General features: G+C 48.2%; 3 protein-coding genes and 1 long non-coding RNA gene across 6 annotated transcripts; 3 read left to right on the top strand and 1 right to left on the bottom strand.

Annotated features, from left to right (window-relative positions):
* The first annotated feature begins 226 nt into the window (after positions 1 to 226).
* LOC106866348 (cytochrome P450 81D11-like) lies at positions 227 to 1,923 on the top strand. The gene is made up of 3 exons (XM_024460696.1): positions 227 to 402; positions 815 to 1,014; positions 1,892 to 1,923. The coding sequence occupies exons 1-3, from the start codon at positions 227 to 229 to the stop codon at positions 1,921 to 1,923; spliced, it is 408 nt and encodes a 135-aa protein (XP_024316464.1).
* A 52-nt stretch (positions 1,924 to 1,975) lies between these two features.
* Positions 1,976 to 9,048, top strand: LOC106866330. 2 transcript variants are annotated; one of them, XM_014900315.2, is made up of 4 exons: positions 4,435 to 4,728; positions 5,260 to 5,561; positions 6,274 to 8,110; positions 8,187 to 9,048. In XM_014900315.2, exons 2-4 carry the CDS (start codon positions 5,287 to 5,289, stop codon positions 8,832 to 8,834), a joined length of 2,760 nt encoding a protein of 919 aa, XP_014755801.1. In that variant the 5' UTR covers positions 4,435 to 4,728; positions 5,260 to 5,286; the 3' UTR covers positions 8,835 to 9,048. The 2 variants fall into 2 exon arrangements, with proteins under 2 accessions (XP_024316629.1, XP_014755801.1); XM_024460861.1 differs by lacking the exons at positions 4,435 to 4,728; positions 5,260 to 5,561 and adding an exon at positions 1,976 to 2,421.
* LOC106866499 lies at positions 7,729 to 10,850 on the bottom strand. 2 transcript variants are annotated; one of them, XR_002964657.1, is made up of 5 exons: positions 10,649 to 10,850; positions 10,227 to 10,289; positions 10,089 to 10,152; positions 7,935 to 8,082; positions 7,729 to 7,864 (listed from the first exon to the last, which is right to left on the bottom strand). It is a non-coding gene; the product is annotated as an uncharacterized LOC106866499 (long non-coding RNA). The 2 variants fall into 2 exon arrangements; XR_001406868.2 differs by lacking the exons at positions 7,729 to 7,864; positions 7,935 to 8,082 and adding an exon at positions 9,476 to 9,585.
* A 1,282-nt stretch (positions 10,851 to 12,132) lies between these two features.
* LOC104583931 lies at positions 12,133 to 13,413 on the top strand. Its single transcript, XM_010237964.1, has one exon. It carries the CDS (start codon positions 12,133 to 12,135, stop codon positions 13,411 to 13,413), a length of 1,281 nt encoding a protein of 426 aa, XP_010236266.1.
* Positions 13,414 to 14,123: the final 710 nt, after the last annotated feature.

The raw sequence follows: 14,123 nt of genomic DNA, 5'->3' as shown, positions 1-14,123 counted from the left end.
GATGTTCAGTCGCACATGTTAATTAAAGATATACATATCAAATTCAGCTTTAGCTGCAAATATGAACATCAAGGACTGCTGCGTCTCATAGTATCGGCGGACGGCTGTACCTTCGGTGTGTGATCATGGAGACGCCTGCAAATATGAGATCGACGCGTGCATCGGCGGAGAACGGCTGCTGGAGGCGGCCGATCTTCCCAGGCTGCGGCACCTTCGATGTGTGATCATGGAGACGCTCCGCCTGTACCCGCCGGCGCCGCTTCTCGTCCCCCATGAAGCGTCCGCCGACTGCACCGTCGCCGGTTTCCTTGTCCCGCGGGGGACGATGCTCCTCGTCAACACGTTTGCCATCCACGGGGATCCTCTGCTATGGGATCACCCCACAAGCTTCATTCCTGAAAGGTATACTCCACTTAGTTGTTTCGATCCTAATTTGAACTGAAATCACCACAAGAATTTAGTAACTTGTTTATAAATAGAAAGGAAAATTTCTGGGCTGGGCCTTGTATGTAATTCGTACACTGTTGACGGATCCCCGTCTCGGTGGGCCTGGTATGTAACAAGGGATGCACAGTTTTTTCCACGAAGTGCGCATGGTAAACATTGTTTTTTTTCCCCAATGTTTTCCTGTTGTTGCACCCAATACTTTTCTAGTTTGCACCGCAGAACATTGTTTTCTTTTTCTGCGATGTTTTTTCTAGTTTGATTGGGCAAACAATGTTTTCCGTAATGTTTCGTTGACATTTTTAACTTATAGGACATGCCAGTAACTTTGTTTATAATTAAGTTGCATGTTTACTTTTGTGTAATTAAGGTTTGAGGACGGGTTAAATGGAGGCAAAATGGTGATCCCTTCTGGTATGGGGAGGCGCCGGTGCCCGGCGGAGCAGTTGGGCATGCAGATGGTCGGCCTTGCTCTTGGGACCATGATTCAGTGCTTCGACTGGGAAAGGGTGCGGGAAGATCAGCTTGTGGACAGGACTGAGGGCTCTGGGCTTAACCATGCCCAAGCAGGTGCCTTTGGAGGCCTTCTACCAGCCTCGGTCTTCTATGGTCCATCTTCTTTCCGAGATATAGTCATTTATGACTACCAATTGTCACAAACCACACGTATACTACTGCACTTGTTTGAATTCATGTGTACTTCCTCCGTTCCTAAATTCTTGCCGTTGTTTTACGGAGGAATTAATTACTCCGTACTACATGTATATCAGCAAAATAATATGCTCGATCATGATGTTTTATGCATGTATGGTATTGTTGGTAGCATTTCGTCCCGCGACAATTGTACCTTTTCATTAGTACACAACATGGCATCACTCCCAAGTCCTGACTCTCTGGTGTATGTCTACCACTAAAAGAATAAAACATGTATCACTTTTTTTTCAAAAAGGGGAGGAGTCCCCGCCGCATCAATCGATGCAGACAACTATTTTTATTGCAAAGAATTCAAATGTCGTACAAATTGTGATCGTAGCAGGACAACCGTCTGTTTAACGTGCTTGGGCCTGGGATGCCCGCATATAAATGTACCCAACGGGCTTGGGCCTGGCTAAGCCCATTTAACCACGGGCCGGCTCATGGGCCACCTATATCCGCATCCCTATGACCCCATGTGATGATGACCCGTGTCTATTAGTGTTTAGTTAAGCACACTGGTACATAGATTATTGGTTGACAAAATCTGGTTTTGTCAAAAAGAATATGCCTTCTTCAGAGATTGCAGCAGAGAATAGTTTGAGAAGGTCATTGATTATTACAATACCACGCCATACATGGCTAAAAGTCTTAAATAGACTTCATAATCCTGACAAAACATTACATCTCTTCACAAGAAGTATCATCTAGCCTTACTATGATTCTAGTACTTAACACATGATACATTGTTTAGCCTTAGACTTGGGCGCTCAGCCCTGGGCTTAAGACAAATTAACCTTGGTCCGCGGCTGGCTCATCGTTCAAACCGTGTCTATACGTTGTGGTCTCCAGCCGATAGATGACATTTCCAGCTGCTCATCGTTCAAACCGGAGCAGTAGTACTACTATATCTACGTTGAGGTCTCCAGCCGTTAGTGCTTGTCATTTGGCTTTGCTTGCTTGCAACAGAGGCGAGCGAAGTAAGAAACCTCAAGCAGAAATGGCGCAAGCTCCAGCTGGGAGAGGAGAATCATCATGGCTAAGTGGCGGCGGGTTCCAGTTCCAGGAGGAAGATGAGGCTGACGCTTTCACCGAGCGGCGGCCGGAAGCAAGGATCATCAACAACACCGTCGTCATTCGGTCGAGCTGCTTCAAGGCGGTGAGAGGCCTTGGATACTTGGCCCTTCTGTGGTCGACCGTGGTCCTTCTCGGTGGATTCGTCACAGGCCTCACTGACACGGACTTTTGGTTCGTCACGGTCATCAGTTTTATGCAAGCTGCCGGGTTAGTGTTCATTACTCCTCCTGTTCTGTCTCTCCGTTCTTCATGTTCCGTAATTAAAATGTTAGTTAGTACTGATTTTCATCCATGGCCTGCAAAGTGCAAACAGTGCAACATATTGTCCGCTTGAATGTTACTTCATACAGCTTTATTTATAATCAGCACGTATACAAATTGAGATGTACAAAACAGCAATACGACAAAAATAAAGTTATTCAATGCATATTATATATATGCTTAATCTTACCATGTGATAAAAAAAATGGCTAATCATCGCTCTAACTTGAACTTACAACAGGCTGTTCAACCTGATAGGAGATGATACATTCGCTTCTTTTATGAAGCGGGCTCTTTCTCCAATCCAGAAGTTGTTTTCTCCGGTAGAAAAACATCGCCCCATAGTAACGCCTCCGCCATCTTTTGGAGCCTGCACTCTACTTTGGTTGAAGAAAGCAATTCATAAAACATGTTCTGCAATACTGATTATCCTCATGTTGTTGGCGGAATCTGTTATTTATGTTGGGCCAATGATTTGCTTGTCGTTGCTACGGATAGACTTAACAAGGCTGGATTTTGGCATCCAGGAGATAGATGAGAGTAAAGCAAACCTGAAGCCGGCATTGGTCATATTCTATTCCCTGACTACAGCTCAATCTTCTATGCAAATATTGTCAGTAGAGTTTGAAATACTTTGGAGCAATTCACTGGACATTGTCGGTCACATATACGGGCTCGACACCCGAGTAGTTGCGGCATACTTTTCTGAAACCGAACGCAGATATGAGAATGATCCGGCTTGCATCAAGAGTTGGACTTTCGTCACTTATGGTGCAGGCTTGCTAGACTCGTTTTTTCGGAAATCTTAGTACAAAATAATTTTGCAACTGAAAATCTTAGTACAAAATAATTTGTACTAGAGTTCGACTATATCTGGTCATCGGGCCGTGTTTTTTTGGGCTGGCCTGAGGCACGCAAAAAAAGCACGGCCCACCGAGCCAGGCACGAAGCCCATCACGTGCCAGGCTTTTTTCTTAGACGCAGCCCGTGGGCTGGCACGAGCACGGCACGACAAATCGCGGGACTAGCACGACACGGGAACGAGTCCGGCACGGCACGACCGGCACGAAATAGCCCGGCACGAAAAACCGTGACGCGAGGCACGAGGCACGGTTTTTAGAACGAGAGGAACTCTTTTTTCTTAATTACCAGGGTTTGTCTCCAAAGGAGTTTACCTGGAAGGTTTTAACGAGGCAAGCTTAATAAAGCTCAGTAGAATCGCCTGAAGCCAGAAGCCCAGAACAGTGGAAACAGGCTAACGGGCCGAACCAGCAACGATCGTGCCTTCCTTGGGCCTGTCGGGCTCACGTTCCGTCGGGCCAAGCACGAAATTCCTACATGCCAGACTTTTTTCGCAGATGAGGCCCGTGGGCCAAACCGGCACGGCACAGGCTCATTTCGTGCCGACCCGTGCCGGGCTAGGCCACCGCCTCCTCATGCTTGGGCCATGCCGGGTCATGCTTGGGCCATGCCGGGTTGGCCTGATGGCCAGAAATAAGTTCGACTATGAAAACTTCTAATAAGAAAAAAAGTTAACACTAGAGTTGAACTAAGAAAAATTCTAGTACAAAGATTTGCAATAAACTTGAACCAGTTAAAATCCTAGCACAAAACAATTTGCAGTATATGGGATCCAAGGTCTGCAGTCTGGTCGAGAGGAACAGTGAGAAGCAATAATGGCCGGGCAAATTGATAGCCACGGGGGAGTAAAAAAGTGGGCTAACAGTGTCCGACATGGCCTGTACCTTGGTGACCATGAGAGGTGGAGGACAATAATTGATAGCACCGGTTGATTCATAATTTGCAGAGCTCCCATCGTCATCTGTCCGACGTCACCAAGGACAGCTTGCACAAGATTCCTTTGCTTCACAGTCTTTTTTTTAGGCTCTTTGCTTACAGTCTCGCAGCGAACATACCACTGGGCACTGGCTAGCTACTTGAGGACAATAATTGATAGCAGTAGTGGGGCTTGCCTGCTCCCCAACATCACCACCGACAGCTCCACCACCACGCGAGGCAGTAGTCGCACTAGTATTAGATAGCACCAGCGACAGCTAGGCAGCTCTCCTTCTCAGCAGCCAGATCCATTTGCCTAAACTCTCGCAGCGAACTGACCACTAGCTAGCTACTTGGTGAGTGAGGTTAGTCTGTAGCGAGATGGCAGAAATCGTGAGCGCGACCAGCGGGGTGATGAATCCGCTCCTGGGCAAGCTCACCGTGCTGCTCGGGGAGGAATACAAGAAGCTCACCGGGGTGAGGAAGCAGGCCCCAGTCCCCCTCTCTCCCTCTCTTTCAAATCCTTTTATTTTTGTCTTTGGGCCACCCTCTCCCTGGCCCATCTTCTGACCAGCCAGGCCTGCAGCCAGCCCATCTCGCTCTAAAGACGCCTCCCTGCCTGCCTCGACTGCGCGCTCGTCTCGCCAGCCTTCTTCCACGAGCTTGTGTAACCGAAGCCAAGTTCTCCGGCCACACGAATCTCGCCGTCAAACCATCCCAGTCAGGCACTGCACATTTCCTCTCTCTCAAAAATAAAAAAGCCAGGCACTGCTCTGCACATCCCTACAAATGCAAAGAAAAAATTCCAAAGAAAAATCACCGATCCGCTAAATCCCCAACAGTTGCCCGACGGCTGGCGGCGGACATGTACAGATACCATTTCCAGCTCATCGTTTTCCCTTTGCGCACCTTAAACCATGACTTGGCAAGGCACTAGATCGACGACACTCTTCCTTTCGAAACGGAGTTATTACATTGCCGTCCGGTACGTGTGCTTGCTTGCAACAGAGGTACGTGTTGTGAGGAGAGGATCGAATGGCGCAAGCTCCAGGGGGAGGGGCATGGATGAGCAGCGGTGGGTTCCAGTTCCTGGAGGAAGATGAGGCGGACGCTTTCACGGAGCGGCAGCCGGGAGCAAAGATCATCAACAACATTGTCGTCATCCGGTCGACTTGCTTCAAGGTGGTGCGAGGCCTTGGGTACTTGGCACTTCTATGGTCGACCACGGTCCTTCTCGGCGGATTCGCCACGGATCTGACTCCTACGGACTTTTGGTTCATCACGGCCATCAGTTTTATGCAAGCTGCCGGGTTAGTGTTTTACTCATCTTGCCCTGTCTCTCTTTTCTTCGTGTAACTAAAATGTTAGTTACTGCCGGTAAAAAAAATTTAATGTTAGTTACTGATTTTTCATGCATGGCCTGCAATGCAACATGTTGTCAATTTGACCGTTACCTTCTCGTACAGCTATTTATATACGTAGTATATACTCCCTCCGATCCTAAATTGTTGTCGAAATATTACATGTATCTAGACGGTTTTTAACAATAGATTCATTCATATTTGGGAAAATTTGAGTCAAGAATTTAGAATCAGAAGGAGTATATCATATATAAGTACGTACATAAATTGCAGTAGAAAAAACATATTATAGAAGTGATTTATACATGAATCTAGTGTGATCATATGGTTCGACGGATCTCAAAACTCAAAAGATTCCAACAAATGAATATGATCACACTAGGAGTCTAGGACACCGTGCTTACATATTTATAGTAAATAAATTAAAATGAGAGAGCAAGATTTCTTGTTAGCGAACACATAAAGATATATAGGACGATTTTTTTCGTGCCATTGGGCGCAGTTACTCCCACGTGCTTTTCACACAAAAATTATAGAGTATGTAGCCCTGTAGCCCAACAAAAAGTATGTACCGGTACTATGAAAAAATTGTTTAATCTTACCATGTGATAAAAAAACATAATCATTTTTTTTGTTCTAATATAATTTGAACTTCCAACAGGCTGTTCAACCTGATCGGAGATCATACGTTTGCTTCTTTTATGAAGCGGGCGCTTCCTCCAATAGTAATGCATCCACCATCTTGTGGAGCCTGCATTCTACTTTGGTTGAAGAAAGAAATTCATAAAACATGTAGTACTGCAATACTGCTTGTCCTCATGGCGTTGGCAGAATCTGTTATTTATGTTGGGCCAGCGATTTGCTACGGTATGGCACGCGTAGGATTAACGGCACTGGAGCATGGCATCGACGAGGGATATGACAGTAAAGCAAACCTGAAGCCGGCATTGGTCTTATTCTACCGCTTGACTCAAGCTCAATCTTTGATGCAAATAGGTTCGGTAGAGTATGAAATACTTTGGGGCCAAATGGTGAACTTGGTCTGCCTTAAGTATGGGCTAAATAACCAACTAGTTGCGGCATACTTTTCTGAAACCGAACGCAGATATGAGAATGATCCGGCTTGCATCAAGAGCTGGACTTTCGTTACTTATGGTGCAGGCTTGCTAGACTCGGCATCGCCGGATGACTATCTCTGTGGAGCAAGGGTGCTAAACATGTTGATCAACCAAGGGTTATCAATAAGAAGACTGTTGATTCTATCTCCGAGACAGACAATTGAGAAGCTGATCCGAACTCTCCGTTCGGCAAGCCCACTGGAGAGGGAGACGAGAGGACTTTCAGCGAGGATTGTAGCCCATCTCTCTACTGACCTCAAACTTGCAGAGTTGCCAAGAGCATTAGGATGCGTATCCTCCCTCCTCGATGCCTCTGGTCATAACAACGGCGATCAAGAAGCCGTGTATTATTCTCTAACTGGCAGTAACCCACCAATGTTCATTACCAACACCACCACCATACTTGCTCTCATTACGGCAGGTGTGCAATTCATCACCGGCAAGCTTCTAGGCTTGTTCCGGAAGAAGAAGCAAGAGAAACAAGAAAGTAGTGAAGCAGCTGAAGGAAGTAACGGAGATCTGGTTTTGCAAGGTCTGAGAATCCTTGAGAACCTGGCTCACGACCAGGACAACTGTGCAGAGATTTACGGGTACAACGATCTGCTCTCAAAGATAGTTGCCCCTGTGAGCTCCAGCAGTTTAATGGAAGATATCGAGATCAATGTTGCTTGGAAAAAGGTGGTAGATGGATCATTGAGAATGATCAGTCAGCTCATGGGAGCTCCAGGAGACACCGGCAAGAACATGCGCCGGCAAATTGCAGATGACACCTCGGCAGTTGCAAACTTGGAGGCAGTTCTGAGCCTGGAAATCAACAGCGAGTCTCTACAGCTGAAGACCCGAGCAATAGACGTTCTTGCACAACTGATTTTCGATGAGTCTACAAGTTTGCATACCAATGGAAGTGAAAATCTTGTTTTGAAGAAAGCCAAGGAAGCACTTAACAAGGCTGCGCTAAATTTTTTTCTTGTCAGCAAATGGATGGAAGATTATCTGGCAGAGAGAAGAAAAACGATAGACGAAGAAAGTGCACGAGAATATTCGGCTCTCGGGGAGTTCTTGGCGCAAGAGAAGAAAGCAGCTGCCGAAACTGCAAGGCGGCTTAAAGAAAAGGCTGGAGAAGCCCTGGTCATTCTGTCCATGAAAAGTCAGAGCAATTCAAATGATATAAAAAACTTCACAGAATGCGGCAGAGACGTCTTACATCTTCTTACTGAAATGCTGGATTCCAACTCCCAGATTATGATGACCACCAAATGTAGGACCAGCGCTGCAGCCATTCTGAAGCACCTATGCACTCATTGTGCATTGCCAGCAGTGGTTGTGGCTGTGCCAGCACCACTGGATGTTGTCTATTTAAAGGAAACAACGTTAAAGAAGGTTAGCCATGTATATTAGTTCTTCTTCTTTTTCTCTGAACTCTGTTCATGCTGGTTCCGTTCTCGTGTCACTGCAGGTACTTGCAGAGTTGCTACATATAAAGCCAGAACCAGAAGCACCAAACACGCTCTGCTGCTGCAAATGCTGCTGGCCTTTTACTCCAGTAAGAAGAAATGGGGACATAGAGAACCCAATATGTTGCGGAGGTGGCAGCAGCAAGCATGAACCTTCCTCTCCACATACCCACATCAACCAACAGTCCGAGGAGAGGAGGCTGCGAGCAGCACTGCTATCGCTCTGCGCGAAGATTCGCTCGAGGCTGATCAACAACGCCGGTGATTTCGCAAACCTAGCGGTGAGGCTGGTTTCCCCGGATGATCTTGCCGGGAAGCTCAAGAAAGTCGTGGAAGAGAACAGCCACGCCACGCCTGCCTCCATGGCGATCCTGAAGCTTACCTGCGAGATGGTCATGGCGTTGATCCCGCATGATGGTGACGTCGAAGAGGTGAGGAAGAAGAGGGAGATCGTCGAGGCTCTGTCGCAGGCTTCGGGAACCATGGCTGGGGTTGAGAGCTGCTTGCTTTTCGCCCGCGCCGACCATGACTGCCACGGCATTGCTGTGAAGCCTCTCTACTCTGCTCTTGTGAAACAGGCGGAAGAGCTTTTGAGGCAGAAAGAGACTGCATTGGGGATCAATGTGCCTGCCGCTGCCGCAGGACCATGATGGCAGTATTGTTTGTTTCGTTGTGTCGATGTCCGCTTCAACTTTCGGTTAACAGACTCGGAGCTCTTCTTTTGCTACTTTGCTTCTACTGCTTACCGTCGTTCGTTGTGTGTGGGTGTGTCCCCTGTTGAAGTTTGTACCAGCTCTCATGAACATCATCTTATCTGTGCTGCCAAATGATTCTAAGTTGTTTTGTTCAAGCCGTTTTGCTCTATTTGTCTGTTTGAAGCAGCACTACTTATCCATATTAGTGTTGTTTGGCATGGTGGTGTTTTATTACAATGGTGCCGACTGCCTGATTTGGCGTTACTTCATATAATTTTGTACGAGTCTGTTTTGATAAAACTATCATGTTACAAGAAACACGTTGAAGTTCTATTTTTCAACAACAAAAATAGTGTCATAATCTAGATGGTTTAGAAAGTTGGTAAAGTAACGAGCGAATTCCACGTTTTACCCCATGTTTATAAATTTATGACGGTGTTTAGCCCCATTTTAATGTTTGTATCATGTTTTACCCACTGTTTGTAAACGTGTGATAGTTTTACCCAATTAACTAATTGTGTGGTTTGTGACATGATGGATCCGACAAGTGAATGGATGCTTGGAAACATATTTTTGCTATGCGTTGTCTCACCGAGCTTTACCTGACCCGTTTAACTCCGTCCGACCCGATTAACTTTACAATGTGTATGCTGCACAGACACTTTTACTCTGCTAGCTTGGCGTGCAGAAACGGTGGAGACTGGACCTGCACCATAGTTGAAATTATCATTTCTGTCCTACTCTGTTTTAATTAAAGATGGCGCAAAGAACACACCGGGTTCTTTATTCAGATAGAGTGTATGCCAATATTCAAAGAAGTGCAAGTTGCCGCTGAGGTCATAGGACAGATTATACACACAAACAAACCGGGGTGGTCGTCCATCTTCGTCAACACCTACGTACGTTCGCGGTACGTCCCAAACTTTATCTTTAGCCATGGATAGGTCAGTCAATATATATACCAGATGTTATTCCAATATAAGTTAGGTCAGGTCTCCCTTAACTAAAGCTTGCGAAACAAGTGGCAATGTCGTTTTGTGTAAGAAGCATCTTGAAGATGAGATTCTGATTGATGCGCCTACCTAGCATCAGGGTCTTTCCCAGGAAAAAATCTTGAGAGGAGGCAAAATTGTATTGCTTATATAGCCATAAGCGCATAAGCCAACAAGACAAGTCAACAAAGGTTAATATCAATAGAAAAAAAAGTACCTTGTTCCAAAGTTGCAAAAGATAACATCGACACATCTTTCTTTCTAACGATCTAGCCTACAACCTGCAAGGAAAAAACGATGTTCAATTTTCAAATACACGTCAGTATAAATGAGGATAAGAGCTTTAGCACATTACCTTCCTTTCAGGCATATTAGAAGTATAGATTTTTCAAAAACTATCTCCATTAACTTCCCCTGCCTGCAAGTGTGAAAAATCGAAACATAAAATAAATTGCTATACTAGCTTACATGAAGTATGCAAGGAACCTGCTATGAAGTACTAATTGGTGATCCGAGATTGCACAGTATGTGTATATCAGTCTTCAGTTTATATACTGTACTAAAATTTTACTCTCAAGAGCAACACTCTGGTAATATTTTAGTGTCAACTCCTATCAACTATGCCAGTCCAAAATTTATATCTTTACACAAATCCTATCCTTACACAAATCCAATTTGATAAATCATACAGGCATACACGTCAATTCATGAGACATTGAGACAGCGCCTGCATTGAGACTAGCTTATAGCTATAGTTCTACACCGCTTATAGCTTACGTTGGCTGGCACCTCATGAAGGGAGATTGCACTTCAGATTTGGGGTTCAGGGCCCTGTCGCCCTGTATTGGGTTGCTGGTTGCAAGACGCAAGCGCCTGCAGGCCGCAACGGCCGCGCGACGTAGTGCAGGATTGGGGATTTGGGGACAGCCGCTACGGCTGTGCGGCGAGCCAGCCGTGGAGGGCAAGGCGGTAGCGGCGAGGGCGCTTTAGGCCACCCGGATCGCCCTAGCTTCGCGTGACTATGGGCTTCAGGGCCGTGCGTCTCGGCCGTCTCATGGGCTGAGTGGGGGCAAACGCACGGACTGGCACTCTCTTTATACCTTGGGCCACATACTACTGGGCCGGAAAAATCTAGTGGTGGCTGATGCCCCCACCGGCTCGTAACCTGTGCTGTACTCCGTGCTGCACAAACAAGAGCACTAAATTTTTGGTCAAAAAAAACAAGAGCACTGAATTTTACTTTTGAGAACTAAAAATGTGCATGTACGAGAGCGAAGAGGTTATGCGGAATGATTATGCAACATTGAAACCTCCCACCGGCCGGGGTTACTGGAGGAAATTGCTATGTACCAACGGGGAACATATAAACATATTTTCTGTAACTTGTTCAAAATCTGGACCGACCCGGGAGAAAAGGTTAAAGCACGAAGAAGGGGAGCGGATAGTAGAGAACAAAACATGGAGTAAAAGACTGATTTGTTGACCGTTGAGTTTTCAAAAGTTTTCTACAGTAATAAAATTAAGTACAGAAACTTTTGGTGGAATTAAATTTTTAATTTGAACTTGCTCTTTTGTTTGGTCTATAATTTATTTGGTTTTCTAACTTTAACTTATTCGGCCGAAATCTATCTAGCCCAACTTTTCCCCCTCTCTACTCCCTTCCTACAGGGCCTGCTCCGGCCCATGTAGCCCCAACACCAAACCAGCCCAACTCCGGCCTGCTCTCCTTTTCTTCCTCTCCCTCTCTTTTATTTTTTTTACTTGGGCCACCCTCTCCCTGACCCATCTTCTGACCAGCCAGGCCTGCCTCGACTGCTCGCTCGCCAGCCTTGTTCCACGCCCGCGGTTGCCGCCGCCTACTGTAACCGGCGCCAAGTTCTCCGGCCACACGAATCTCGCCGTCGAAGCATCCCAGACAGGACCGCACACATCCCTCCAAATGGAAAGAACAAAATTCCAAAGAAAAATCACCCGATCCGCTGAATTCCCAACAGTTGCCCGACGAGGCCACCCCAATGGCGCCGCCGCCAACCCCCCCATCCAAGGCCGCCACCGTAGCCTCCGTTCCTTCAAGTACCGGACGATTTTGCAATCCAGCCGAACTATGCGGCAGCTCGAAGCAAAAAGAGTCATACAAATAGCGTCATAATAATCACCGGATTTGTACCTGGACTCTGACTCGTATATTTTTCGATATAGTTTGGGATTTCTTTCTTGTTTCAGCGCGAGCGTCTTTCCGGCGAAGACACGAAGTCTACACTATGGCGACCACCGGCGACGGCAGCAGCAGCATCCAACGGCTCCCGGACGATCTCCTGTCCCAGATCTACGGCGCGATCACCTCCCCGCTGTGCCGCGTGCGCTTCGCGGCCGTCTGCAGGCCGTGGCGCGCCGTCGCGTCCTGGACCCCGCCGCCGCCGCCTCTCCCGCTGCTCCTCCTCTCGACCTGCGACCGCGCCACGACCAAGGATCTCTACGCCCCGGAGGACGGATCCGGCCTTCGTCTCCGGCTCCGGCTCCAACCCACCACCACGGCTCGGCACCCCGTGCAGCCGCGGGCCCGCCGCAGGTGGATCGTCGGATCTCACGACGGCGGATGGGTGGCCGCCGCCTCCGCCGGCCCCGTCCTGCAGATCCTGAACCTCTTCTCCGGCGGCGAGGTCGTGCTCCCCGCAGAGCAGAGGAGGATCGACACTAGGGATTACTCCACCGACCCGTCCAGGATCTCCAAAATCATCTTCTCCGAGGAACCAACCTCCCCCGGCTGCATCCTCGCAGCCATCACCCACGGCTGTACAGTCGCTCTCTGCAGAATTTCCAATGGTTGTGCCCATGGTGACGACAAAGTAGTAGGAGCCGGTTGGACCATGGAAGGGCGTGGCTTGCCGGAGCTCGACGACATAGCCTTCTGCAACGGGGAGCTCTACGGACTCGACCTAGATCGCTTTGATGGGGTCGTGAGACTGCTCAAGTTTGGCATCGCCGGTGTAGAAGACGGCGGCGTAATCATCACAAGCATCGACGCCGTGGCCATCCAAAGCCTGCACCTCTTGTTGGAGGAGCACGAAGACAACGTGTTCGTGGAAGCCGCCTACATCTTCCCGATGCGCGGCGAGAAGCCGGCGATGGCGGTGGACACGGGGGGATTTGTCTTCAGGGTATTCGAGCTCGTCAGAAACGAGTCCCCGGCGACAATGCCAGCGGCTGCTGCTTACGATTACGGTTATAGGTGGGCCGAGATGACGAGCTTGGGTGACTACGCGCTGTTCTTGAGCCCAAGGTGCTCCAGGGCGGTGGAGGTGTCGCCGGCCGGTGGTAGTGGCCGTGGCGGCGTGCGGAGGAACCGCATCTATTACGCCAACCATAAGTTCGGCCATCTTCCTTTCCATAGTCGTCACCTGACCAAGATGGCCGATGGGCGAGATGTGTATTACGACGAAGACGAAATTGTCTGTCGTGGCGGGAAGGTGATCATCTCCCGAGGGTTCTTTGGGCAGCGTCGCGTTCGGCCAGCCATGTGGCTCGTCCCTCCAAGAGTTTAAGTATAGTCTGAGATCTGCAAAAAAATAGATCATGCAAACTTGCTCTATCCTACCGAGTCTAGTGTGTCACGAGTGTGGATTTTTGGCTCAGCGGAGCCATGGCTCCAGGGGTCAGCTACCGTTGGATGCAAATCACAGTAAGACACCTGACAAGGAATTCAATGCGTGGCCAAGGGCTGATCCAATGTTAATTAGACGTTGATAATCGCTGCTGGGTGTGCGGTACAGAATCTTTTTTGAATTTTCTGGGCCGGAATCAACCAACTAGATAGACGTGTCCTTTGAATGACGAGCCTGTGACCGCCGCTGCTCCGGCGGCGACGGCGGTGCTTTTGAACAGCGGCAACCTGGTCCTCCGCTCGGCGAACGGCACCACGCGGGAAATCTTGGGCTGCCACGGTGGGTAGCTACGGCCGGAACCAGAATGAAGGCCCGCCAGGAAAAGAAACTCCGGACCAAAAACTCACATCACGTCGGCGCAGCGGCCGATTTGGTTCCGGCGCGGGGTGGGTGGAGTTCTGCTTCCGACGGAAGCTACAACAATGGAGCCTGCCAGGGATGGGTGCCACTGCAGCGTAGAAAAGTAATAAAATAAGGTGCTACCTGCAACCTACCCACCTGCAGTCCATAAAGACAACGTGGGTTCCTGTACCTATATTAGCACTAATGGAGCCAGTAATTGCATTGAGTGGATTAGCACCAATCCCTAG

The sequence above is a fragment of the Brachypodium distachyon genome, chromosome 3 (assembly GCF_000005505.3).
Source record: "Brachypodium distachyon strain Bd21 chromosome 3, Brachypodium_distachyon_v3.0, whole genome shotgun sequence".
NCBI lineage: Eukaryota > Viridiplantae > Streptophyta > Magnoliopsida > Poales > Poaceae > Brachypodium > Brachypodium distachyon.
Note: the sequence above shows the minus strand (reverse complement) of the source record. Positions and strands in the feature narration are given on the sequence as shown.